The sequence below is a fragment of the Chrysochloris asiatica genome, unplaced genomic scaffold (assembly GCF_000296735.1).
Source record: "Chrysochloris asiatica unplaced genomic scaffold, ChrAsi1.0 scaffold00174, whole genome shotgun sequence".
NCBI classification, from domain to species: Eukaryota; Metazoa; Chordata; class Mammalia; order Afrosoricida; family Chrysochloridae; genus Chrysochloris; species Chrysochloris asiatica.
Genome location: NW_006408692.1, coordinates 2,999,116 through 3,025,737, shown reverse-complemented (window position 1 = coordinate 3,025,737; position 26,622 = coordinate 2,999,116). Strand labels below are relative to the sequence as shown.

Here is a 26,622-nt window from a genome sequence, read left to right as displayed (position 1 = left end):
GGGTGAACCTAACTCTGCTACCTCTTTGATAAATAGCTTTATTTTACAACATCCCAGTGGTGGATCAGCCAGTATTTTCAGTGTGTGCTTGAAAGTTCAGGTTGGCAGGTCTGCAGCTGAACTGAGTACAAGCAAAGAAAATAACAAACTAGAAGCATATCAAGCTCAGCATAATGATTCTGAGGTCAGGATTTCCTAATATGGAGAGTCTTATGTGAGCTTTTGATTTAGAGAGATGTCTGTTTGCATGGATTACTTCTCCATGAAGATCAAGGATTGAAGACAAAAGAGGTACTCACCATGAATCTGATGTTCTGATAAATCTGCTTCCTTGTCACACTTTTTAGCTAACTAAAGGCATAGTGCTTACAAATCAGGCTGTGAACCGCAAGGTCAACAGTTCGAGACTACCAGCTGTTCCTCAGGAGAAAGATGAGGCTTTCTGCTCCTGTAAAGATTCACAGCCTTGGAAACCCTGTATAGGGTCGCTATGAGTCGGAACCAACTCCACGGCACATAACAGCAACAACAAAGGCATATACGGAGTTGCTGAGTTGGAAGCAATACCACAGCACTTAACAACAACAATAACAAAAGACATAAGGAAAATTACTTTTAATTAATAAGATTGTACAGACACTGAGAACAGGTAATCTAATGAGGCAGTACATTTTTCTTCGCACTCCTATCACTCCCAGACATAGAAAGGTGAAGTATTTGTATTTCCTAAACATGACTTATAGATGCAGTACATTCTAAAGGGGGGCTCAGAGTGGGTTTAAGGAAATTCCTCATCTCTAGGTTAAGCCGAAAAGGAGCCCTGATGGCACTGTAGTATAAGTACTGGACTACTAGCAATCGGTTGGCAGTTTAAACCCACCAGTCGCTCCATGGGAGTGAAGTGAGGCTTTCTGAACCTATAAAGATTTACAGCCTTAGAAACCCTATGCAGGGTTGCTATGAGCTGAAATCAACTTCATGGCAGTGATTTCATTGAGAGGTTAAGCCAAATGTGTTTTGTTTTTATTTGTTTTCTTATCTCTGATTGGGAGTGTACTCTTTAGCTTGTGAATTCAGATTACTTTAAGGTCTAAATTACAGGGAGGTCTCTGGTCAGATAGAACTATGCTATAATTCAGGGAAACAATGTGGCCATTCCGAATCTTACCATGCTAATGTTTATAATGTGCATGTCTAGACTCACCCAGGTTCTTGGATGACTCTTTCCAAGATATAAGAAGTTTCAGCAATTGGGTGTGTGTGTTTGTATCATCTGTTAAGTCTGAAAAACTGGCACAACATCCAAGTTTACCTTTGTGCCTTTAAGCATGACTTCATAAATTCCTGGAATGAAGTTACGTGTCTTCCACGATATTGCAAAATGGGTAGTAGGTCTGCTCTCTACTAGCATTATGGCTGGTTTCAGCCTTTGTTATTTTACACGTACACTGGTGTGGCGCTGTGGGCTAATGTACTCAACTGCAAACTCGGTTTGAACCACAAGGTCAGTAGTTTAAACTCACCAGCCACTCTTTGGAAAACCTATACAGGGTCGCTATGGGTCAGAACCAACTCCACAGCACTTAACAACAACAACAACAAGGTACACTCCTGTCCAAAAAATAATCAGTTTTTTAGTTTTTAGCATTTATTGCCTTTTATGTGCAAAGTCTCTTGTTAAAATCTGTGAGACAGAAATGTGGATCAGGCCTGGGTCCTGTGCTATCCATCATGTTTTAATATTCTGATGATCTCGGATGTGTTCCACTGCTCTTCTTACGGTTTTCAGTGGTTAAACATACAAAAATAGTCTACCTACTGTGTCTTAGTCTGGAAGCTCAGCTGAAACCTGTCCACCATGGCTGATCCTGCTGGGAATTTAAATACTGGTGGTACACCTTCCAGCATCACAGCCACATGCAAGCCACCACAGTATGATAAACTGACTAAAAGTGGTGAAAAGAAAACTCTAGAAGGCATAAAATGTAACTGTTGTAATGTATTATTCAGTGGAGAAAATATTCCTTTCATATGGAAATTTTTGCAGGAGAGAAGAAATTGGAGATGAATCTTGAATAATGTGAGTATATTTTTATATGTAGAGACAGAGAAAGGGAATTCCGAAGATGAGAATATTAGGGGCAAAAGGTAGTCAGGCAGGGACCACATTGGAAGTGTTGGGAGAATCGTGCAGAATCAGTTTTGGTAAGAACAAAGGGCAGATAGGGAGCATGTAGTGGGAGGGTTTAATGGCCAGGGTAAAAAGTTTTTATTAATTTGGTAAGCAGTGGGAAGCCATCCAAAATTTCTCAGTAATAAAGGAAATGTTGCCTTGAAATTTATTAAATATAAGCTATGACTTCAACCAGAATTGTAGTGTGGTGCTGTAGGATAAGCAGCTAACTGCAAGGTCTGCAGTTCAAACCTACCAACCACTCCTTGGAAACCGTATACCGGGTCACAGCACTTAACAACAACATTACCTCAATCACCATTTGTCAGTTTGTCATACTGTGCTGAGTTGCATATAGCAGTGTTGCTATAAGCCATGCCACTAGCAGGGTCATCCATCAAAAAGAACATTTCAAAATATGTCTTGAAGTACAATGCTTTTGGTGATAGATTAATATCCTTACACCTACAAGGGAGACAGTTAATAGGATTATTATTAAAATTTATGCACCGATCACTATAGCCAATAAGGAAACTGAAGAATTCTACCAACTTCTTTTAGAGCACAGCAGTTTTATATGATAAGCACTGGATTGCAAACCACTAGGTTCACGGTTTGAGCCCACCAGCCACTCCACAGAAGGAAGATGAGACTTTATGCTCCCGTGAAGATTTAAAGCCTCTGAAACACTATACAGGGTTGCTGTGAGTCAGAACTGACTCCATGGCACTTAACAACAGCAACAGCAACCAACTTCTTTAGTCTGAAATTGATCATACATTCAATCAAGATACATTGGTAATTATTGTTGATTGCAGTGCAAAAGTTGGGAGCAAATTGTTGTTAATTGCCGTCAAGTCAGTTCTGACTCATACCAACCCCATATAGGGTTTCCAAGCAGTAGCTGGTGAGTTTGAGTCACCAACCTTTCAGTTAGCAGTCTAGTACTTATCCTACAATGGCATACCAGAACTGATGGTTGGTAAATAGGACCTTGTTGATAGAAATGACACTGGAAATTACATGATAGAATTTTGCAAGACCAACTGCTTTGTCATTGAAAATACCTTTATTCAAGTATACACATGGGCCTCATCAGATGGATACACAGGAATAATATCGACTATACTCTGGTAGCGTAGTGGTTACGAATCGGGCTGCGAACCTTAAGGTCAGCGGTTCGAAACTACCAGTCGCTCCGCGGGAGAAAGATGAGGCTTTCTGCTCCTGTGATGAGGCTTTCTACTCCCTTAAAGATTTACACCCTCGGAAACCCTGTACAGGGTCGCTATGGGTCGGAACCGACTCGACGGCACTTAACAACAACAACATACCTATGGAAAGAGACAATAGAGAAGCTTAACATCTTTAGCCAAAAAATGGCCAGAACCCAATTGTGGAACATGGAACAACCCGATTGAGACAATCAATTTCTCATATGCAAGTTCAGTTTGAAGTTGGAGAAAATTAAAACAAGTGCACAAGATCAAAAATATATTGAGTATATCACATCTGAATTTAGAGACCATCTCAAAAATAGATTGACGCATTGGACACTAAAAATGACTGAAGACCAGAGGAGTTATGATATGACATGAATAAAACAACATACATAATGAAAGCAACATACATAATTAAAACAAAAGATCATTAAAAACACAGGGAAGAAATCCAAAATGGAGGCTCTGAAACTTGCTCTTTAACTAAAGTGACTGCAAGAAATGAAGAAGTAAAGGAGCTGAACAGAAAATTTAAAAGGACAGCTTGAGAATTCAAATTCAAATATTTTATGAAATGTGGAAAGACCTTGAGTTAGAAAATCAAAAGGGAAGAGCATGGTCAGCATTTTTCAAGCTCAAAGAACTGAAGAAAAAAATTCAAGCTTTGACATGCAATAATGAAGGATTCTATGGGCAAAATATTAAATGATGCAGAAAGCATAAAAAGAAGATGGAGGAAATGCAGAGTCGTACCAAAAAGAAGTGATTGATATTCAGCCATTTCAAGAGGTAGAATATGATCAAGAACCAATGATATTGATGGAAGAAGTCCAAGCTGCCCTGACGGCATTGGCAAAAAACAGGCTCTATGAATTGACGAAGGAGCTCTGCAAGCGTAGTGGTTATGAATTGGGCTGTGAACTGCAAGGTCAGCAGTTTGAAACTACCAGCTGTTCCGCGGGAGAAAGATGAGGCTTTCTGCTCCTATAAAGATTTACAGGCTTGGAAACCCTGTACAGGGTTGCTATGAATTGGAACCGACTCCACGGCACATCACCACCACCACCATGAATTGACGGAATAGAAATGGAAGTGTTTTAACGAACTGACGTAGTACTAGGGGTGCTCACTCTTATATACCAAAAAATTTGGACGACAGCTGCCTGGCTAACTGATTCGAAGAGATCCATGTTTATGCCCATTTTGAAGAAAGGTGACCCAATGGAGTGCAGAGATCTTTGAACAATATCACAGGCAAGTACAATTTGGCTAAAGATAATTAAAAAACAGTGTAGCATCATGGACAAGTAAGAACTTCAAGCTGAATTTTGAAGGGTATGTGAAACAAGTGATATCATTGTGGACATTAGATGGATCTTGGCTGAAAACAAAAAATACCATAAAGATATTTGCTTGTGCTTTATTGACTATGCAAAGGCATTCAACTGTGTGGATCATAAAAAAAAAAAAAAAAAGCTATGAATAACATTAAAAGAATGGGAATTCTAGAATACTGACTTGTGCTCATGTGGAACCTGTACATATACCAAGAGGTTGTCATTTCAATAGAACAAGGAGTTAGTTGTCAAGGATTTCATTTTACGTAGATGCACAATCAAGACCCACGGAAACAACAGTCAAGAAATCAAATGACATAATGCATTGAAAACACTTGCTGCAAAAGACGTCTTTAAAGTGTTCGTGAAGAAAGATAATAGTTTGAGGAGTAAGTTGCACCTGACCCAAGCCATGTTATTTTCAATGGCCTGACATACATGTGAAAATTGGACAGTGAATAAGGAAAACTAGAGAAGAATGCATGTATTTGACTTACGGTGTTGGCGAAGAATGTTGCGATTTCCAGAAGAACAAGCAAATCTATTTTGGAAGATGTATGGGTTGTAGATTTGTGTACATTTTGAGAAAGATCCTTAGTACTGTAGTTGGTTATATATTGGGCTGCTAGCTGCAAGGTCAGCAGTTCGAATCCATCTGCCACTCTACGAGAGAAAGATGAGACTTTCTGCTCCCTTTATGATTTGCAGCCTTGGAAATCCTATGCTGGGTCACTATGAGTCAGAACTAACTCGACGTCATGCAGCAGCAGTATAAGAGGATAAGGAGCTCTAGTAGTGGCTCAGTAATTAAGCATTTTCTGATAATAGAAACACCAGCAGTTTGAAACCACTACCTGCTTTGCATGGGGAAAGACTTGGCAATCTGCTCCCATAAAGATTTACAACCAAAGAAACCCTATGGGACATAGTTTGTCTTATAGGGTCTGTAGGTACCCTGATAGTGCTGTGGGGTTGGGCTGCTGACTGCAAAGTTTGTGGTTCAGATCAACCAGCCATTTTGTGGAAGAAAAATGAGGCTGTCAGCTTCCGTAAATTTTTAGTCTCAGAAACCCTATTTAGAGTGGCTATGAGTTGGAATCAGCTCTGTGGTAATGAGCTTTATAAGGTCTGTATGTGTCCATATCGACTTGACACTACACAGCAACAACATAAGAAGGCCTGGGATTTTGAGGGTTCACCTTCTGGTGAAATTAGTGTATAATTAAGAACAGTGATTCTATTTTTTGCCCAGATAAAGACCCACCTTGGACCATTTTTTAGTTTGTTTTCGTACATAACATTAACTGTGTAACTAATATTTGATTAAAAGATTAGTTAAAATTTGTGATTTTAATGAATGGCTCATGCTTAGCAGCAAATAAAATTTTCTACTTTATACAGGAACCATTTCCTATGTTAAACCCATGCCACCCTCATTAGATAGTGTAAGACTATTCATAATTTCCCTTTGTGTTACTGACGAGCTGCCCATTCAATTCTAACTCAACAACTCTGTATAGAGTTTCTGAGGCTTTAAATCTTCGTGGAATTGAACCACAGACCTTGTGGTTCGCAGTCCGGTGCTTATCATATGGAGGTCAGCAATCTAGCTTTTATCTTGAATATGCTAGAATATGAAGAATGTAATACTTTGAACTGTATGTGGAGTAGCAACGAAACTTAAGGAGCTTTCAGTTGGGTGGTTGACTGTCAGTTGTGCTGTTTCCATCCAGGTTGTAAATTATAGTCAACTTAATTGCAGATGTAGAAATAAATGGCGAGCATACCTCCCTGTTTAGGATACTCTGACATTGAAGGCCATATCATGGTACTGAGGGCAAGGCACACACTCAGAGTAAGACATTTGCTTCTAGGTGCAGGTTCTCAGGTTGCCAGTGTAGTACATCAGTTTGTGTGTATTTTCACGCAAATCTTCAGTTCTGCTACATCCCTGCCTATTACCATTGTCTTTATAACTTAAACCATTTTACTTAAAAAGTATATGGAACTCACCATTTATTTGGTCATAGACAAAAATAACTTTAATAGACATAGGAACAAGAGCACCTTGATGAATTTCAAGAGGAAAGTGGGTAGGGAAGGAATCAGAGTGGCATATTTTTTTTAAAAAAAGATTGCTCTTTAGTAGGTACTAAGGCAAGACTTTGTCTCTGGTACTTTGGCTATGTTATCAGGAGGGACCAGTCCCTGGAAAAGGACATCATGCTTGGTAAAGTAGAGGATCAGCAAAAAAGGGGAACACAGTGACTGCAAGAAGGTATAGGACTGGGCAATGTTTCATTCAGTGTGCGTAGGGTCTCTGTGATTCAGAGCCAACTCAACTGTACCTAACAACATTAACTCAAGGTTTATTTTAAGAACCATTCTGTGTCACATTGCTTATTTTCAGGTCATCTTCATCTAGACCAAGGTTCTTCAACTTTAGCACTACTAACATTTAAAGGTCAGCTAATTGCATGTTGTGGGGCTCACCTGTGCATCGTAGCATGTTTAGTAGAATGCCTGGCCTCTAACCACTAAGTGCCAGTAGCACCCTTTTGACCCAGTTGTGACAATAAAAAATGTCTCCAGATATTATCAACTGTCTCCTGAGAGACAAATTCATACCCTAATGAATACTCATGGTTTAACCACGTGTATTGAATTCCTTTGGTGTTCTGGGCATTATTATATGATAGCAATTTTGAGAGGAGTCTCTTAAGTGTCCACTTTACTAAAGTCTTAGAATCTTATACCAGGCCTATGCCTGATATCAAGATTAAGAGATTTCCTATATGCTGGAATTCAAAAGCTGGCTTGGGCACCAGAAGATGTGGATTCCAGTCCAGCCTTAACTAATTGGTGTGACAGGTGAGAGAGTAATCTGATTCCTTCTCTTTAAAATGATTGCTGTACCTCTAAAGCCCTTTCCATTTTCTATTCTGTGTCCTAATTTCACATTTATTTCAAGGCCTTATTCTCTTCCAGAGTCCTGTGTGGCACTGTAGGGTAAGCACTGAACCACAAGGTCTGTTTGAACAGCAAGGTTGTCGATTTCACTATGAATCAGAATTGACTGGATGGCACTTAACAACATTCTCTTCCAGTTATAGAAAGTTAGCACAAGTTGAACTAATATGTGCATTAACCCAACTAGACTGACTGAAGTATTGAATAAGAAAGATATATTATTTTTTTACTCTGCTTGTATTAGTTTCCTATTGTTGTTGCAAAAGTGCCGTCAAGCTGGTTCTGACTCGTAGTGACCTTGTATAAGGTTTTTGAGGCTTGTAAATCTTTGTGGGAGCAGAAAGTCTCATTTTTCTCCTGCAGAGCATCTGGTAGGCTCGAACCACTGACCTTGTGGTTCACAGTCCAATGCTTATCCTATGGAGCCACAATACTTCCAGTAGTTTCCTAGGGCTACCTTAACATAGTACCACAAACTGGGTGACTTAAAACAACAGAAATTTATTCTCTCTTATTCCAAAATGAAGTACAGCTGGATTGCTCCTTAGAAGGTACTGTGATAAGACTTCTCCTTTAGTACTTTGAACACATTATCAGGAGGGACCAGTCTCTGGAAAAGCACATTGTGCTTCGTAAAGTAGAGGGTCTATGAAAAAGGAGAAGACCCTCAGCGAAGTGGATTGACCCAGTGGCTGCAAGATGGCGCAGTGTAGTGCAGTTGGGTAGTGTTTTGTTCTGTTGTATGGAGGGTCTGGAAGCTAGAAGTCCAAATCAAGGAGTCGGTATAACAATGCTCTGTGAGGCTTTTGTGGTGAATCTGTGCCTTTCTTTTAGCTTATTGTGTTGCTGACAATCGTTGGCATTTCTATTTATAGACAAATCATTCACGTCTTTGCCTACATGGTCACATGGCATTCTCCTGGTGCGTCTGTACCTGTGCCTCTATTCTTTCATAAAACCACCAGTCATACTGGATTAGGGCTCACTCTAATGACATCATCTTAATGTGATTACATCTGTAAAGACCCTATTTCAAATTGATTACATTCATGTTTTGGCACTTAGGACTTCATCCATGATATCTGTTTTGGAGAACAAAATTCAATCCTTAACTGTGCTTTAGTATTTTGCTTGTATTAAGTCCTTTTTTTTCCCCTCTAGATTATTTGAAGAATCTCTTAGAAGATTCTAGAGATTACAGAGACACTCAAGGTAAATAAATTTTGCAGTCTCCTATGTTTCAGAAGTCTTTGTATTATTTATTAAGACCTAGAAAGCATAGTGGTTACAAATCAGACTGTGAACCTCAAGGTAAGCAGTTAGAAACTACCAGCAGTTTCATGGGAGAAAGATGAGGCTCTCTACTCCCATAAAGATTTACAGCCTCGGAAACCCTGTACAGGGTCGCTATGAGTCGGAACCGACTCTACAGCACATAACCTCCAACCAGAAAGTAAAAACTTATTGATAACAAAACCAATGCAAAATTCTGTTTTGTTCATAAGAAGAATTAAAGCCTCTTTCCTAAACTATGTTGAGCAGATGAAAATGGAGGAAGTAGATAAAGTAATTAAAATGGTCCTGGGGGCAGTAGATGCTTATAGAAGTTCGTCATGAGAGCCACCCACCTGAGCAAGTGGACCCAGCATGCTCTCCTTGTTATAAATTGCCATCGAGTCAGGTCCGACTTATAGTGATCTAGTATAGGGTTTCTGAGGAGTGGCTTTTGGGTGTGACCCACAAAGCTTGCAGTTAGTCATCCTGTAATTCTAAAACACCACTCGTGACGTGGTCTAGGATTAGGAAACTCCCCTCCTGCTCTCCACTACTCTTTCCTTGTGGTAAATACAGCCTCTCTAGGTACCTATTTCTTCATCTTTCAAAAGCGAGGATTTAATTAAATGATCTCCAAGTTCTATTCAAGCTTTAAAATCAGGAGTTCATGAAATGACTAAACACTATAAATCAAAGATGAAGTCTAAAAGAGCGCATTCTTCCTGTACTGTTTAATGAAGCAATATTATCCTAACCACCTCCCCCACCCATTAGTATTCCATCCATTAGAACACTAGTTTGCAAGTAAACAGTACCACAATTTTGTTGATGACTACTATGGCGCTGTGGGTTAATGCGCTGAACTACAAAGTCGGTTTAAACCACAAAGTCGGAGGTTCTAGCTCACCAGCCGCTCCTCGGAAGCCCTAATAGAGTCGCTATGGGTCAGAACCAACTGAACAGCACTTAAAACAACAGCTGTTATCACTACCACACTAGCCTCAGGAGAGCTCTGATTTCCTACCAGCTTTTCTCAATGTGAGTGCTACTATCTTGTGTATGGGACAGTTCTTCTTAGTGAGGAACTGTACCAAGTATTTAGCATCCCTGACTCATATCTTTATATACTAGTGGACCTTTCCAGTCATCGTGACTATCAAAAATTGTCTAAATGTCCCCTTGGAGACCTCTATTGCCTTGGGTTGTTAACAACTACTGTAGCCCAAAAACAGACAAAATAGATTTTTAAATTTTATACTTAGTAACGAAGATGGCAATTCTAGGCATTCAAAAACACTTTGCTAAAGGCAAAAATAAAACAAACCAAAAAAACAATTCTGTTGAACTTATTCGGATTTCATTGTGATCCCTTGTGCTATAGAATAGAATTGTACTCCATGGCATTTGCAAGGCTGTTACCTTTCAGAAGCAGATCACCAGGACTTTCTTTCAAGGTGCCTCTGGGTGTGTTTGAAACATCTGTGTGTCAGCTATTAGTTGAGCATTTAATGGCCCACCAAGGTCTCCTTGATAAAGACAACGGATTAATAAACAAAAACTAAAACTCATAGATAGTTCCATGAAGTCAAATAACCCAGTTCACAGGATTGTTCTTGTTGTGTGCTATTGAGTTGGTCCTGACTTATAGCACCCCTGTGTAGGATTTCCAAGAGTGGCTGATGGGTTTGAACTGCTAACCTTGTAGTTACCAGTCCAGTGTTTATCCTACAGCACCACTCTAGGGCACACAGGATAGTGCTTGCAGTTTTCTAAGGTCAAGTAAATTTCCATTTCTAACTCTTGCCTTTGGGACCAGACAAAGAGAAGAAGGCTAAGCCTTGGCCTTCTTAACAGTTTGGCTTTCTACTTGTCTTAGGCTGGGTTTTCTAGAGAAGCAAAACCAGTGAAACATATGTATATATTTAAAGAAAAGTTTATTATCGAGGAAATGAGTCCCAGGTTCCCAGGGGAAGAGAGGAGAGAGTATTTCCCTAGTGTCCATTAGATTGGGAACAGACCACACCCTCAAGGAAGCATCCCTTCAACTGATTGGCTGTTCATAGCTACTCATGTTAACTATGCCTATATTGGGTTTCATCACCTTGGAACTAAGCACGTCCCAATGCTAAACCTCTGGAAATCCTGACCTAGTCAAGTTGACAGAAAGCCCTATTACACTATACCAGATCCTTTTAGCTTCCAGGTGAGATCTTTCTTGTCCTTTTCTCTGTAAACTTAACTGCAAACCAAATCTTAATACAAATAACCCTGACCTTGATATCATGGTACTATCTTTAGAGTTTCTTTGACTCATTTTTTCTGAATTAGCTTTTTCCTGAATTAGTTTCCTTAGTTTTGCCCTTTGGAATCATGTCATCAGTGTTTCTACCTAGTCACAGATAACTGACGTTCTTCAAATGCTGACTACTGTTAATTAGCTACCTTGCCAACTGGAATTGCTTAATGTTGCACACTGTTCCTTTCAGCTGTACTAACCAACACTTTTTATGTTCCTGTGTTCTTTAGATGCCCTTGCTGTTGTTATAGAGGTAGCTAACCATGCCAATGACACCATGAAGCAAGGAGTAAGTATACTGATTTCAGCTGTTTGTATACAATTGAACCTGGGAGAATGGGCCTTCATGCACTTAACTTTCTCTTTCTGTAGGACAATTTTCAGAAGCTTATGCAAATTCAGTACAGCCTAAATGGACACCATGAAATTGTGCAGCCTGGACGGGTAACGTGTTTTAGACTACCTTTTGCAAATTTAATGCAATGCATTTAGGTGCCATTTGTAGCTCATTTTTATTTCTGTTATGAAAATGGATATATGCAATTGTTAGTCTTCATTGATTCAATCTGGATCAACTAAATTCATTCTATCCATTCAAAGCATTCATGATTTCAGACATTATGACAAGAAGTCCAATTCAGTTAGGAGACAGCAAGGGATCCCAAAGTCTCTGATTAAATGGAATCATGTTATTGTGTGATATCAGCTGACTTCATATAGCTTTACAGACAATATCATTTATGATCTTTAATTTCCAATCAGATGTCTATTTCAAAAAAAAAAAAAAACTAGGAGAGGGAGAAAACTGGTATTCTGATTCTCCTTATAGAGCACAGCAGTGGTCAACAGACCACAGAGGACCCCTGGGACTAATACTGGATTTATGAAACTCTGTTAGCTTGTCCAATGCTTAAATGATTTATAGGGTTTAAAATAAAACTATGACTGAATAATCACAAGGAAACTATGGCAACCTCCCCTCTTTAAAAAAAAAAAAAGTGTAAGGAAAAAACAATTTACATATATATTTTGTTGTTGTTAAATGTAGTTGCATTGGTTCTTATTCATAGTTATCCTATATAGGGTCTCCAAGACATCAGTCTTTACAGAAGCAGCAAACCTCATCTTTCTCCCACAGAAAGGCTGGTGGGCTCCAACTTCCAACTTTGTGGCTAGCTGTCCAGTATATACACTATAGAGTTATTGTGTCGATTTACATATATGTTTGTTGTTTTGTGCCTTTGAGTCAGTTCAGACTTATAGCGACCCTATATAAGGTTTCCAAGCTGGAAATCATTATGTGAGCAGAAAGTCTAATCTTTCTCCCTTGGAGTGGCTAATGGATTCAAACTGCTCACCCTGTGGTTAGCAGGCTATTGCATACTACAGCTCTATATATGCATATCAATATATATATATATGTATATTGTAGTTCTTGTTTGGCTCTATAGGATAAGCACTGAACTACGAACCACAAGGTCGGCTGCTCATACTCACCAGCCATTCCTCAAAAACCCTGCACAGGGTTACTGAGTTAGAACTGACTTGACACTGAACAACAACAGCAACCCATATATACCATGTGTGTGTATGTGTCTATATGTTATAGCTGTGCTATGATGGTAGATTAAATGGGTGTTTCTTTGCATGAATCAGGTCTTTCTGAAAGAAGGAACTTTGATGAAGCTCTCCCGGAAAGTCATGCAGCCCCGAATGTTTTTCCTGGTAAGAAGCCATGTGTGGTTCTGGTGTGTCCTAGGCAAGCATCATTGCTTAATGGAAGGAGACAGCTATACAAGACAGACAAGCTTAGTACATTCAAATAATGATTTTAGTGGGAGCTTTGAATTTCAAGTACAGGGAAATATAATCTGTTATGATGCATAACCAGGAAATTGTTTTCTCTTGGGAGTTAGTTTACTTCATTTCTGATTCGTAAGAATTGTTTTTTATTAGTTATTTATTTAGACAGATTGTAATGCCTTAGTGGTACTTAGCGGACTTGAAAAAGAAGCATATATTTCAGAAATTACTTTGAAGCAATACTCTGTTTTAAAAGTCTATGTGCTTCTAGTTTGTTAGTAAAACACAATTGTTTTATTCAGATAGCTATTAGCAGAGACAGTGTTCTTCCTGTGTCTTGTCTATACGTTTATCATTGAAATTTGTTTACTTTTGCTATAAAATACTTCTACTTCCAGTTTAATGATACCCTGTTGTACACAACGCCGGTGCAGTCTGGGATGTTTAAACTAAACAACATGCTTTCATTGGCTGGAATGAAGGTGGGTCTATGTGCTAGTTAGTTTTTTTTTTAAACCCAAATAGAGAAAAAGCCTTAAGATAATTGTCTCTTTCACATTCTTAACTTTTTACTCTGCATGCTACTATTCATGTATTTGTTCATTCTTGCATCAATTCATTCATGGGATAACTACTGAGAACAGCTCTGAACAAAACATGGTAATAGGTTTGGTAGAATATATAAAAATGATTTAAAGCAGGATTATTTTTGTTGTTGTTCTCTCCCTCCCCACCTCCATCCCCAAGTGTAACAACTCAATGAGAATATAATATTCTACTAACCATAAAATTTTTTATGAATTTGTTGTTGTTAGGTGCCATTGAGTCGGTACCGACCCATAGTGATCTTATGCACAGCAGAACGAAACACTGCCTGATCCTGGGCCAACCGTCCTCACTACTGTTGCCATGCTTGAGTCCATCGATGCTGCCACTTGGCCAGTCCATCTCACTGAGGGGCTTCCTCTTTTTCTCTGACCCTCCACCTTACCAAACATGATATCCTTCTCCAGCACCTGGTCCTTCCTGACAATATGTCCGAAGTATGAGAGATGAAGTTTGGCCATCCTGCCTCCAAGGAGCACTCTAGCTACACTTCTTCCAAAACAGATATACTGGTTCTTTTGGCAGCCCATGGCACTTTCAATATTCTCCTCCAACACCATAACTCAAAGGCATTAATTCTTCTAGGGTCTTCCTTATTCACTGTCCAGCTTTCTCATGCGTATGAGGTTATTGAAAATACCATGGCTTGGATCAGGCACACCTTAGTCTTCAAGCTGACATCTTTGTTCTTCAACACTTATAAAAGGTCTTGTGCAGCTGATTTGCCCAATGCCATACATCGTTTGATTTCTTGACTGCTGCTTCCATGAGTATTGATAGTTGATCCAAGAAGAATGAAGTCCTTGACAACTTCAATCTTTTCTCTGTTGAAAAGAACGATAAGAATGTTATTTATTGGTCCAGTGGTGAGGAGTTTTGTTTTCTTTACATTGAGATGTAATCCATACCAAAGGCTGTGCTCTTTGATCTTCATCAGTAATTGTTTTAAGTCCTCTTCACTTTCAGCCAGCAAGGTTGTATCATCTGCATTTCGCAGGTTGTTAATGAATCTTCCTCCAATCCTGATGCAACATTTGTCTTCATAGAACCCAGCTTCTCAAATTATTTGCTCAGCATACAAGTTGAATAAGTATTGTAAAAGAATACAACCTTGTCACATACCTTTCTTAATTTTAAACCATTCAGTGTTCCCATGTTCTGTTTTAACAACTGCCTCTTGGTCCAGGTACAGATTCCTCATGAGCACAATTAAGTGTTCTGGAATACTCATACTTCTCAATGTTGTCCATGGCTTGTCATGATCCACGCAATCGAAAGCCTTTGCGTAGTCAATAAAGCATAGGTAAACATCTTTCTGGTATTCTCTGCTTTCAGCCAAGATCCATTGGACATCAGCAATGATATCTCTTGTTCCATGGCCTCTTCTGAATCCAGCTTGAACCTCTGGAAGTTCTCTGTCAATGCATGATTGTAGCCATTTCTGTATTACCTTTAGCAAAACTCTACTCGCATGGTTTATCAAAGATATTGCCCAATGATTTCCGCATTCCATTGAGTCATCTCTCTTTGTAATGGGCACAAAAGTGGATTTCCTCCAATCAGTCGGCCAGATAGTTGTCTTCCAAATTTCTTGGCAGAGATGAGTGAGTGCCTCCTATGCCACCTCACTTTCTTGAAAGATATCAATTTTCATTCCATCAGTTCCTGGTGCCTTGTTTTTTGCCAATTCCTTCAGTGCACCTTGGACTTCCTCCTTCAGTATCCTTGACTCTTGATCATATGCTACCTCTTGAAACGGTTGAACATTAACCATTTACTTTTGGTCCAGTGACTCTGTATTCCTTCCATCTTCTCTTGTTGCTTTCTGTATCATTCAATAATTCGCCCAGAGAATATTTCAATAACGAAAGTCTAGGCTTGAATTTTTACTTCCATTCCCCCAGCTTGAGAGTCTTCCTTTTTGGTTTTCTGACTCTAGATCTTTGCACATTTTGTTGTAATATTTGGCTTTATCTTCTCGAGCTGATCTTTGAAATTTTCTGTTCAATTCTTGGACCTCCTTATTTCTTCCATTTGCTTTAGCATCTCTGTGCTGGAGAGCAAGTTTCAGTGTCTCTTCTGACATCCATTTTGACCTTTTCCTTCTTTCTTGTCTTCTCAATGACTTTTTGCTTCCTTCAGGTATGCTATTCTTGATGTCATCCCACAAATCTGGTTTTCTGTCTTTAGTGTTTAATGTATCAAAACTCTTCTTCAGATGATCTCTAAATTCAGGTGGGATATATTCAAGGTCACATAAAAATAAAAATTTTATGAAGTAGATAGTAATAAATATTACTTTAATGACACAGTTAAAAGTTTTTAGATGTTCAGAAATTTTTTTGGCTAGGACATAGACATTGTCTTGCATTGACAAAGACATTTTGCCAGCCATTGCTGGCAGCTAGGAACAAGGGAGAACAGGGAATGATTTTTTTAGGAGGAAGCAATGAGCCTTGAAGGATACGTCAATTTAGCCATGTTGAGATATGGGAAAAAATGCATTCTGGGTGAGGCAATAGCATGAGCAAAGGCTTGGAGGTGGTATCTTTGTCCTGTGTGTAGGGGTATTTAAATTCATCTAAAGCACAGAGTAAATGACCAAGAGTCGTGATGGATAAGACTAGCTAAGAAGGTAGATTGTAAAAGTCAGCAACCAGGGGCATTGGGAACCTCTATCTGCATTTCAGAATTGGGATTTTATGTATATGTGTGAATTGAATAAAGGTTTACAGAGCAAATCAGTTTTCCATTCAGCAATACATACATCAGTCATTTACTGCAATTCCACACAATGTAATATCACTTATCCCACTTCTTCCCAATGTTTCTCAGGTTTCCATTCGTCCTCTTCCCTAACCCTTCTGAACTTTGTCCTTGGGCAAATACTGCCCTTTTAATCTCAAATGTTTAATTATGCTAAGAAGTACATAAGAGCTGGTTTTGTTTTGTTTAGTAGAGAATGTTGTGTTTGCTTCTAGGTCAGAAAACCCACTCAGGAAGCGTATCAGAATGAGCTAAAGATTGAAAGTGTGGAACGTTCCTTCATTCTCTCAGCCAGGTAATTGTTTTTGTTTGTTTGTATTTTTAAAAAACAATGTGTAGAATGAATTTTCCTTAGTTTTACAAGGTCAGATCTCTCTAGCACATTTTATGTTTAAATTAACTATTAGCCTTTGTTTTTTTCTCTTCCCTTATACCATGCAATGATTTACCATGCAGATCAATGTCTGAGAGTTAGTGGGGTAATGTACTAGGAGCAAGACGATAAAAATATCCCTCTAAATAGAATAAAAATACTGAAAAGCAGTTTGCTGATCATACTTTAAAAGCTGAACATTTCAAATTTTTTATAATGACACATAATATTAAAAGAATAAAAAAAAAGACCTAGTGCTTTATAGTTTTCTAGGAAATTTTCACGTCTTTTAAAGGTCATAACAAACCTGTAAGGTAGAAGACATCTCATAATAAAACTGAGGAAACAGTTTTTAGGGAAGTGAGTAGCTCACTGAAAGATTCCTGGCGGGCAGAGTTTGGTCTCAGTGCTTCTAACCCATTGTCGTGTGTGTGGTACCACATTGCTTCAAAATGGATCCTCCAATGACTTCATATCAAAATACGTTGCTATAATGTAAAATCAAGTTCTTAGGCAATGTGGAGCTGTGCGACTTATTAAATTGGGTGCACATGCATTATTGAGTTATTGGCAGAAGAGCAGATGTGTGGATGCTTGGCAGGTGTGAGTGGTGAAGGAGAAGGAACACTAGCCATAACTTGCTTCACTGCAGGATCTGGATAGAGAATCCCTGTGACTCTCGTCTCAGGCCCGACCTTTGATAGAATAAGAGTAGTAGCAAACATTTCTGTAGAGCCTCCTTTGTACCAGGCACTGTTCTAAGCCCTTTACATGTATTATTCCTTAACTCTTAACAACAACCGTTTTGAGGTAAAGTACTACTGTTATACCCATGTTATGGTGAGAAACTGGACAGCATTTTGTTCTGTTGTATAAGTGGATGCCGTGAGTTAATGCCAACTCAAGGTAACTGACAGTAACCACAATGTTGAGAAAAACTGCCTCCAGCTCTGTCTGCACCACTAAAATAAACTAGGATCTTAGCGGCCACTAGAATATTAGCTGGCCCCATTTATTATTCTGCATCAGGCACAGGGCTGAACAATTTATGCTTAGTTTCTCTTTTAATTTCGATAATAACTTTTGGTATAGGTATTATCTTGACTTTCTAGATAAGAAAAATGGAGGCTCACCAAGAATAAATATGTTCACAATTACACAGCGAGTAAGCGGTGGTGCTGTAATTTGAACCTAGGTCAGTGTATCCAACACTGCAATTCATGCTCTCACCTGTGTCCATGTCAAGGACTCAGACCCAAATGTATAACCTTCTCCAATCAGAGGACTACAAGAGCAGCTTCCAGATGCTATCATTCTGTTTCACCTGAAACAGAATGGCCATGCTGCGTGACAGCAGATCACAGGAAGACAAATATCTGTGTTGAGTGTTGGGTGTGGCCCAGCTATCTTCCAGAGCAAGCATAATTCTTGGGGCTGCCTGAAGTATCTATAAGACTATTTGGAGAGTGAAATATTTGGAGAGTGAAAATAACTCATGTTCATCTGACTCTGAAATTATTTTTTGAGTTTGAACAAAAGCATGAAGAGCTATACAAGAGGCTTCTGACAGTACTTGATCATGGTTCTTAAAAGCATTTTCCACTATGGATAACAGTTTGGTGGTTTTCCTCAAAAAGTTAATTATAGGATTACCATATAATCTAACAATTCCACTCCTACATATATAGCCAAAAGACTTGAAAGGTGGATTGCAAACAGATACTTGTGCACCAGTGTTCATTGCAGTACAGTTCATTGTAGTGAGAACCAGCTAAATGTTCACCTACAGATGATACAGAAACTCTGATCTACATCTGTGAAGGGAGAGTACTCAGATATCAAGAGAAATTAGGGCCCTTCACATGCTACAACGTACACGAACCTTACTGAATGAAATGAGACACTCATAAAAGGAAAAATATTGTAGGATCATACCTATATGATGGGAGCATGGCGACTCTGTAGGATAAGCACTGGACTGCAAACCACTAGGTCAGCGGGTCGAATCCATCTGCCCCTCTGCAGATGAAAGATGAGGCTTACTGCTCCTGCAAAGATTTGCCACATTGGAAATCTTGTACAGGTACAGGGTCACTATGAGTTCTAACTGACTCAACAGCACTTAGCAACAACAATACTTACATGAATTAAATAGAATAGGCAAATGTATAGAGATCAAAGTTTGTTAATGGTTACCAGAGGCAGGAACAAGGGAGAAAAAGAGAGGCATTACTTAGGGGCCATTAAGGTACTGCTAGGGGTAATGGAAAATTTGGAAATGGGTAGTGATGATGGTTGTATGAATGAATGCAATTGATGTCACTGAATTGTACAAATAATGTTTAATGGTGAATGCATTTATATATTTTTTTATCACATACACAAAAGTTATTAGCAAAGATTTTAAGAGAGAATATCTAGAAGAAAATAAAGTTTTTAATTGAGCTTAAATTTATTAACTCCAACAAGTTTTGGAAAAACAAAATTCTGTTTTATTAAAATTAAAATTAAGTTACTTTCTTGTTTTGGTTGCTTATCAGACAGATATCCTGGTTTCCATGTTTTTTTCCAGATTAATATCAGACAGGATTAATGAACAATTCTGATACATGTTTATATTTGTGTAACTAGAGAATTAGAAGAATTGATTATGGCTAGGTCTTTATTATTCTCACTTAAATGTAATTATCTGTCACTGAATTCGGCCCCACACATTCTTTTGTGTCAGGCATTCAGAGAGAGAGAAAATAGACAGACTTTGCTGAAGTTTTACATTGACCCTTCATCTCTGCACTTCCACGCTGAGCAAGTATTTATTCACAAGTCTGCCAAAGTGCTTGTTGTTGGAATCAGATGCACAAAACTCAGTCTTACCAGGAAGACACTAGAAAAACAAAAAGTATGTCTTTTATAATGAAGCTTATGTAATAACAGAAGTGCAGGATAGGCTTGTATGAAACACTTCTTTTCACAGAAATACTTTTAAAACCAGTTACAGATAGATGTTATTTTTATTTCAAGGGTAACAAAGTCATATGAAATCATATAAATGAAAATAACTTAAACTGTTTAGATTTTTATATAAAATATGGACCCCTTCTTCTGTTTGTTCTCTTGTTAGCATTGTCTGTCATTGGCCCTCAAACAAGTACTGATTTCTGACAGGAATCCGACAGTTAGCAATAAACAACATTTATCTTCCAAACATTTATGATCTCATATGTTAATTACTTGTTTTTATGTCTCATAAAAATTAGATATGAATATATGAAAATAGGTATATTTTCTAACTTAATTCCTAGGCCTTGTTGTTATTGCTGTTAAGTGCTGTTGAGTTGGTTCCAACTCATAACGACCCTGTATAGGGTTTCTGAGGAGCAACTCGTGGGTTTGAACTGCCAAACATGTGGTTCACAGTCCAGTGTTGATCCACACCAGGAGTTCATGTTGAGTGCCCAATAGCTGTCACTGAAATGAACTGAATTTTAGTAATGTGGCCTTTGAACCTAGAGTAACAGCTCACAGTTAAACAAGTAGTACACATTGTGGCAAGGCATAGCACACCAGAAGTATATTCAGTTAGAAGGATATCCCCCTGGGAAATTCATCCCAGCCAATGCAAGGAATGACAAACTGAAGAGGAATGGTAGCATTTGTCATCAAAAAGAACATTTCAAGATTATTTTGAGGTATTATGCTGTCTGTGATAGGATAATATCCATATAGCTACAAGGAAGACCAGTTAATACCACTATTATTCAAATTTACACACCAACCACTAAAGCCAGTGATGAAGAATCTGAAGAATTCGTATATCTCCAATCTGTGACTGATCATGCACTCAAGATGTGTTGATAATTAGTGGTGATTGGAATGCAGAGGTTGGAATCAAAGAAGGATCAGTAGTTGGAAAAATATGGCCTTGGTGAGCAAAACAATGCTGGAGATCACATGATAGAATTTTGCAAGTCCAATGACTTCTTCATTGCAAATACCTTTTTAAAATAACATTAAAGATAACAAATACACTTGCACCTCACCAGATGGGATACACAGAAATCAACCTGACTACATCTGTGGGAAGAGACAGTGAAAAAGCTCTATATCATTAGCTGAAATATGTCCGCCATGGGTGTACCCTGCTGGTAATTAAAATACCAGTGACATAGTTTCCAGCATCACAGCAGTACTCAAGCCACCACGGTACTCAAACTGACAGACAAGTCAGTTGCTTACATGCAAATTCAGAGGATTCAATTGCTCACATGCACCTTTAGGCTTAAGCTGAAAAAAATTAAAACAAGTCCACAAGAGCCAAAATTTGACCTTGAATATATTTAGAGATCAGATTTGACACATTAGATACTAATGACCAAAGACCAGAAGAGTTATGGAATGACATCTACAGGAAGGAAACAAAAGGACAATGAGAAGACAACAAAGAAGAAAAAGACAAAAATGGATGTCATAAGAGACTCTGAAACTGCTTTCCAGCATAGAGATGTTAAAAAGTAAATTAAAGAAATAAGGAAAAATAAAAGAGCTGAACAGAAAATTTCCAAGGGCAACTCAAGAAGACAGAGTCAAATATTATAATGAAATGTGCAAAGATCTGGAATTGGGAAACCAAAAGGGAAGAAATCATGCTCAGCATTTTTCAAGCTGCAGTAACTGAAGAAAAAATTCAAGCCTCAACTTGGAATATTGAAGGACTCTGTGGGCAAGATATTGAATGATGCAAAAAGCATCAAAAGAAGATGGAAAGAATACACAACGTCTCTGTAACCAAAGAAAGGTAGCATATGATCAAGAGCCAGTGGTTCTGAAGAAAGAAGTTAAAGGTACACTGAAGGCATTGGCAAAGAACAAGGCTCTGGCTATTTTTAAAGTTTTTATGTAAATAAGGTAGTACCCAAACATCTACAACTGATAGTTTACATGGGAGAGCATTATCTTTGCATTCATCCTATCGTATTTCATTTTATTGCAATGATTACAATCCCCTGCATGCATCATCAAACAACCAAAAGGTACACCCCACTTGCCTGCCTTCTGGCCGCCAGCACACAGCCCCTCTCCCTCCTTGAGTCTAGAGTCCCCAGCCACTCCATCTCTTCATTTCATCATCTCTGCCTCCATCTCTGGCGTCACTGCTTCTCTGGATGGGGTCCCGCACTCTGCTTTTCTCCCTTGATGGTTCCAGGGACCTTTGCTCCTGGGCTGCAAAATCAACCACTCCCCTCCTTTTGTTACAAAATGTCTACCTTTACCTTTTGAACACTCACAGTCAGTCCTAATAGCAGTCATTCCCTATTGAACCTCAAGAGTCTTATCCCCATCACCTTTCATCAGCCCCGTCCAGACAGGTTGGAAACCACTCAGTGGAAATTCCACTTTTCCCCTTACCCTCTGGAACTAGGTTCTTTATTGAAAGTTTGTAAGCCAGTCACTTCTGCCTTTGTAGCCCCCCCATTTTGGGTAGCCAATGTTTGAGTTCCCCATCCTTGTTGACCCTCTCTGTAAAGATTTGTTTGCACCTTTGCCCTACTGCATCCACAAGTATAGGTCAAGTTCATCAAATTATAGTGGATTATTCTGTTTTTCCTCTTCTTTCTTCCTCTAGTTGTGTTCTGATCATCCAGCCATTGAAGCCAGGTCAAATGGGTACTATCTGCAAGCGTGGGTGTTCTTGTGCATCTCCCCTCACTTCTTATCAGCTGGACACTTCACATTCCGCTCTAGTCCTCTGGGGCCATGTCCATGTCTCTGGGCCCAGGACTCCCCAGATCTCATCATACTGCTGTCCAACCAGGTCTCAATCCAGGTTAACTGGAGTCTATTGAATGTGGTCGGACTTAGCTTACAACTTCATTGCTGTTTTTCCCCCACTTCCCCTTATCGGTGACCAACATGGTCAGCAGCAAGACCACATACCTACTCGTTTATTCCCCTGGAGTTTTAGTCTTGGAAGGGGGTTTGCCTTGAGGGGACCTGACCACTTGCCTTGATGGCTCCCGAGGGAACAACTTGCTTTTTCTTATAGTAGTCAATTGGACTGCTGTTACTGTTTTTGTTTTTCCTACTGGTCATTCTTTCAAGAAGTATCTTCTGTTCTTCTACCTGCTCGAGGTTGGTCTGCTTGTCCTTTCATGTGGAAATTTCCCACCTCAGAAGATTCTGGATGGGAATCAGGATTCCAGCTGGTTTTTTGCAATGCAAAGGCTCTGCAGGAAGCCTCCTTCACTGGGCACATTCTAGCCCCAGTTTAGGTATTCCAATCAGTTATAGGCTGAAGATGGACTTACAAGCTTTCTATGGTGATGTTTATGGTTATTTATTTCTGTCCCCTCAAGTGTCTATTTTACAATAGTAGGAAAAGGATACCAAGATTCAAAAGACAGCCAAACATCTTAACATTATTTCCCCTCTTTTACCCATTCAAACCATGTCTCCATCCTTGTATCCCAGAAGGCTCTGGCATTTGATGGAATACAGATAGAACTCTTTCAACAAACTGATGCAGCACTGGAGGCACTCATCTATGCCAAGAAATTTGGAAGGCAGCTACTTGACCAACTGATTGGAAGAGATCCATATTTGTGCCCACTACAAAGTGATGTGGCCCAATGGAATGCAGAAATCATCAGATCATTAATATCATATGAGATTACATTTTTGCTAAAGATAATTTAAAAACAACTACAACATTACATTGACAGGGAAGTGCCAGAGGTTCAAGTCAGATTCAGACAAGGATGTGGACAAGGGATATCATTTTTGACATCAGATGGATCTTGGCTGAAAGCAGAGAATATCAGAAAGATGTTTACCTGTGCTTTAGGTGTTGACTCTGGATCAAACAAGCTATGGACAACATTGTGGAGACTGGGTATTATGGAACACTTAATTATGCTCAGGAGGAACCTGCACATAGACCAAGAGGCAGTTGTTTGAATAGAACAAGAGGACACTAATGGTTTAAAATTAGGAAAGGTGTGTGCCAGGGTTGTATTCTTATTCAGTCTATATACTGAGCAAATAATCTGAGAAGCAAGAGTGAATGAGGAAGAACATGGCATCAGAAATGGAGGAAGAATCATCAACAACCTGCAATATGCAGGTGATATGACCTTGCTTACAGAACGTGAAGAGGACTTAAAATACATAATGATGAAGATCAAAGATCACAGCCTTCAATATGAGTTGCACCTCATAGTAAAGAAAACAAAAATCCTCACCACTGAACCAATAAATAACATCATGATAAACAGAGTAAAGATTGACGTTTTGTAAGACTTCATTTTGCCTGGATCCACTATCAACAGTCATGGAAGTAGCATTTAAGAAACCAAATGAAATATTTCATTAGGCAGATTTGCTGCACACGACTTCTTTAAAGTATCAAAGAGCAAAGATGTCAGTGTGAGGACTAAGGTATGTCTGACCCAAGCCATAGTATGTTTAGCAGTTTCATATGCATGTGAAAGCTGGGCAGTGAATAAGGAAAGCTATAGAAGAATTAATGCATTTGAGTTATAGTGTTGGAGAATATTAAAATTACCATGGACTGCTAGAAAAATAAACAAGTATGTGTTGAAAGAAATACAACCAGAATGCACATTAGAAACCTGAATGGTGAGACTCTCATTATTTGGACATATTATCAGGAGGGACTATTCCCTGGAGAAGTACATCGTGGTAGTTAAAGTGGAGGGTTAGCACAAAAGAGGAAGTCCCCCAACACAATCAGTTTACACAGTGGCAACAGCATTGGGCTCAACCCCAAGGGTAACGATTGTGCGGATGACACAGGACCAAGCAGTGCTTCATTCTGTTGTGCATAAGGTTGCTATGATTCAGAACAGACTTGATGTCACCTAACAGCAACAACAATGGGAAAATTAGACTTCATTTGTTACAATGGAACAAATGGTAATGTACAAATTCTATATGAAAAGCATATTTGGTTTAACTGCTTTTGGATTCAAGGAAGATACATATTCCTGGGTTATATAAATTGATAGTTACATTGTCTCCATTTCATGCTGTCAGCAAATGTGTATGGTCTATGACAAATGTGTTATCAAGAGCTGGTCAACATAGTTTTGGCAAAATCCCCCATAAGAGAGAACCATTAATGAGTACATGAAGGAACAGCATATGTGACATGATCTGCACAGTTGACGCATATACCCCAGGTTCCCAAGCTCCAGGAAAATCAGACAGCAATTCTCAAATTAGCTATCTGCCTCTCTGCTTTCTATCACCTCTTCCAGATTAAAAAAAAAAAAAAGGAAGGGAAGTGGGGAGGTGGAGAAGGAATATAGTGTTTTATGAATGTTGGCTAGGAAGCCTGAGTATGCATTCTAATTGTGTTCTCATCCGCGAACACAAACTGGCCAGGGTGACCTAGTGCTGAAGGTCAGTCCTTAACTACACTTGGGGTTTAGTACCCTGTCATTTAAGCAGATATCTGACTTTACAACCCCTCCATTTCTTCTTCTGTAAGTGATGCTGGTGAGTGGTGAGCTGGAGGTGCTAGGTGAATAGTAAGATGCAGTGTATTCCATAGGGGAGCTCTACAGATAAGACGGGATGACATTTGTACTGCATTTTTGCATAGTTGGCTAACATGTAGTATCTATTAATGGTAGCTAGTTGTGACAGTTCACCACTTATTGTCAGTTTGTTGTACTGTGTGGTGTTTGTGTACTGGTATGATGCTAGAAACTATGCCACTGATATTTCAAATACCAGCATGTTCTCCCATAGTGGATAGGTTTCAGGGGCACTTCCAGACTAAGATTGGAAAGAAAGACCTGGTAATCTACCTCAAAAAATCAGTCAATGAAAATCATCTGGTTTCTCATAGAAAATTGTCCAGTATCATGCTGGAAGGTGAACTTCTGGGTTCTAAGGCACTCCACAACAGTCACAGCAATGGACTCAAACTTGCCAGTGATTGTAAAGCTGGTACATGGTTTAAAGGGCTCCACAAGTTGTAGCTGATTCAGGCCATCTAACAAGCACAGCACTATTGTGGCTCTAATGTTAGAGTAGGGGAGGTAACTAAGGCAGGTTTTGTGTGGTTCACATTTTTTTGACCTCTACATATAATGAAACTTAGAAAAATACACTAATTTTTAAATTTTATATGTAAATGATTTCTATCTCCGTATATCCACATGAGTGCATATTCTAAGCCATTTTATAAGCAGGTACATTTCTAACACTGATTATTGTGGGGAAAGCTAGTGGGGGTTTTTTCCTACGTCTCCTTGACCTACTCCATAAAACAAAACAAAAGTAAACCCACTACCATTGAGTTGATTCTGACTCATAGACCCCTAAATGTAGAGGTTCTGAGGCTATGGATAAGCAAACCACAAGGACAGCAGTTCAAGCCCTCCAGCCTCTCTGCTGGAGAAAGATGAGGCTTTCTGCTTCTGCAAAGATTTACAGCCTGGAAAACCCTGTTCTGGGTCACTATGAATCAGAACTGACTCTAAGACACTAACAACAACAAATCCTTATGCAAGCAAAAATCTTCATCTTTCTCTTGTAGAGCAACTGGTGGGTTTGAACTGCCAGCCTTGCAGTTAGCAGCCCCCTGTGTTTATCCTACAGCTCCACTAGGGCTCCAAGTCCTTAAAAATACAGCAGACAATGGCTGTAATTACTAGGGAGCTTGGAAAATCTATGACAAAATGAAATGAAAAATAATGGAATTTTTTTCATGAATTTTTTGAAAGCCCCCTCATATGATGGTTCAATTTTTTCCATATGTATTAATAATAAAATTA

General features: G+C 39.0%; 1 protein-coding gene across 1 annotated transcript in view; it reads left to right on the top strand.

The window, feature by feature from the left end:
• The window catches only part of FGD6 (FYVE, RhoGEF and PH domain containing 6), a 144,460-nt gene that overhangs the window by 101,094 nt on the left and 16,744 nt on the right, over positions 1 to 26,622 (top strand). Inside the window, exons 9-14 of the mRNA XM_006871812.1 lie at positions 8,862 to 8,912; positions 11,502 to 11,560; positions 11,644 to 11,715; positions 12,928 to 12,996; positions 13,473 to 13,556; positions 16,662 to 16,741. Coding sequence (XP_006871874.1) covers positions 8,862 to 8,912; positions 11,502 to 11,560; positions 11,644 to 11,715; positions 12,928 to 12,996; positions 13,473 to 13,556; positions 16,662 to 16,741 — 415 coding nt within the window. The remainder of the gene's footprint in view (positions 1 to 8,861; positions 8,913 to 11,501; positions 11,561 to 11,643; positions 11,716 to 12,927; positions 12,997 to 13,472; positions 13,557 to 16,661; positions 16,742 to 26,622) is intronic.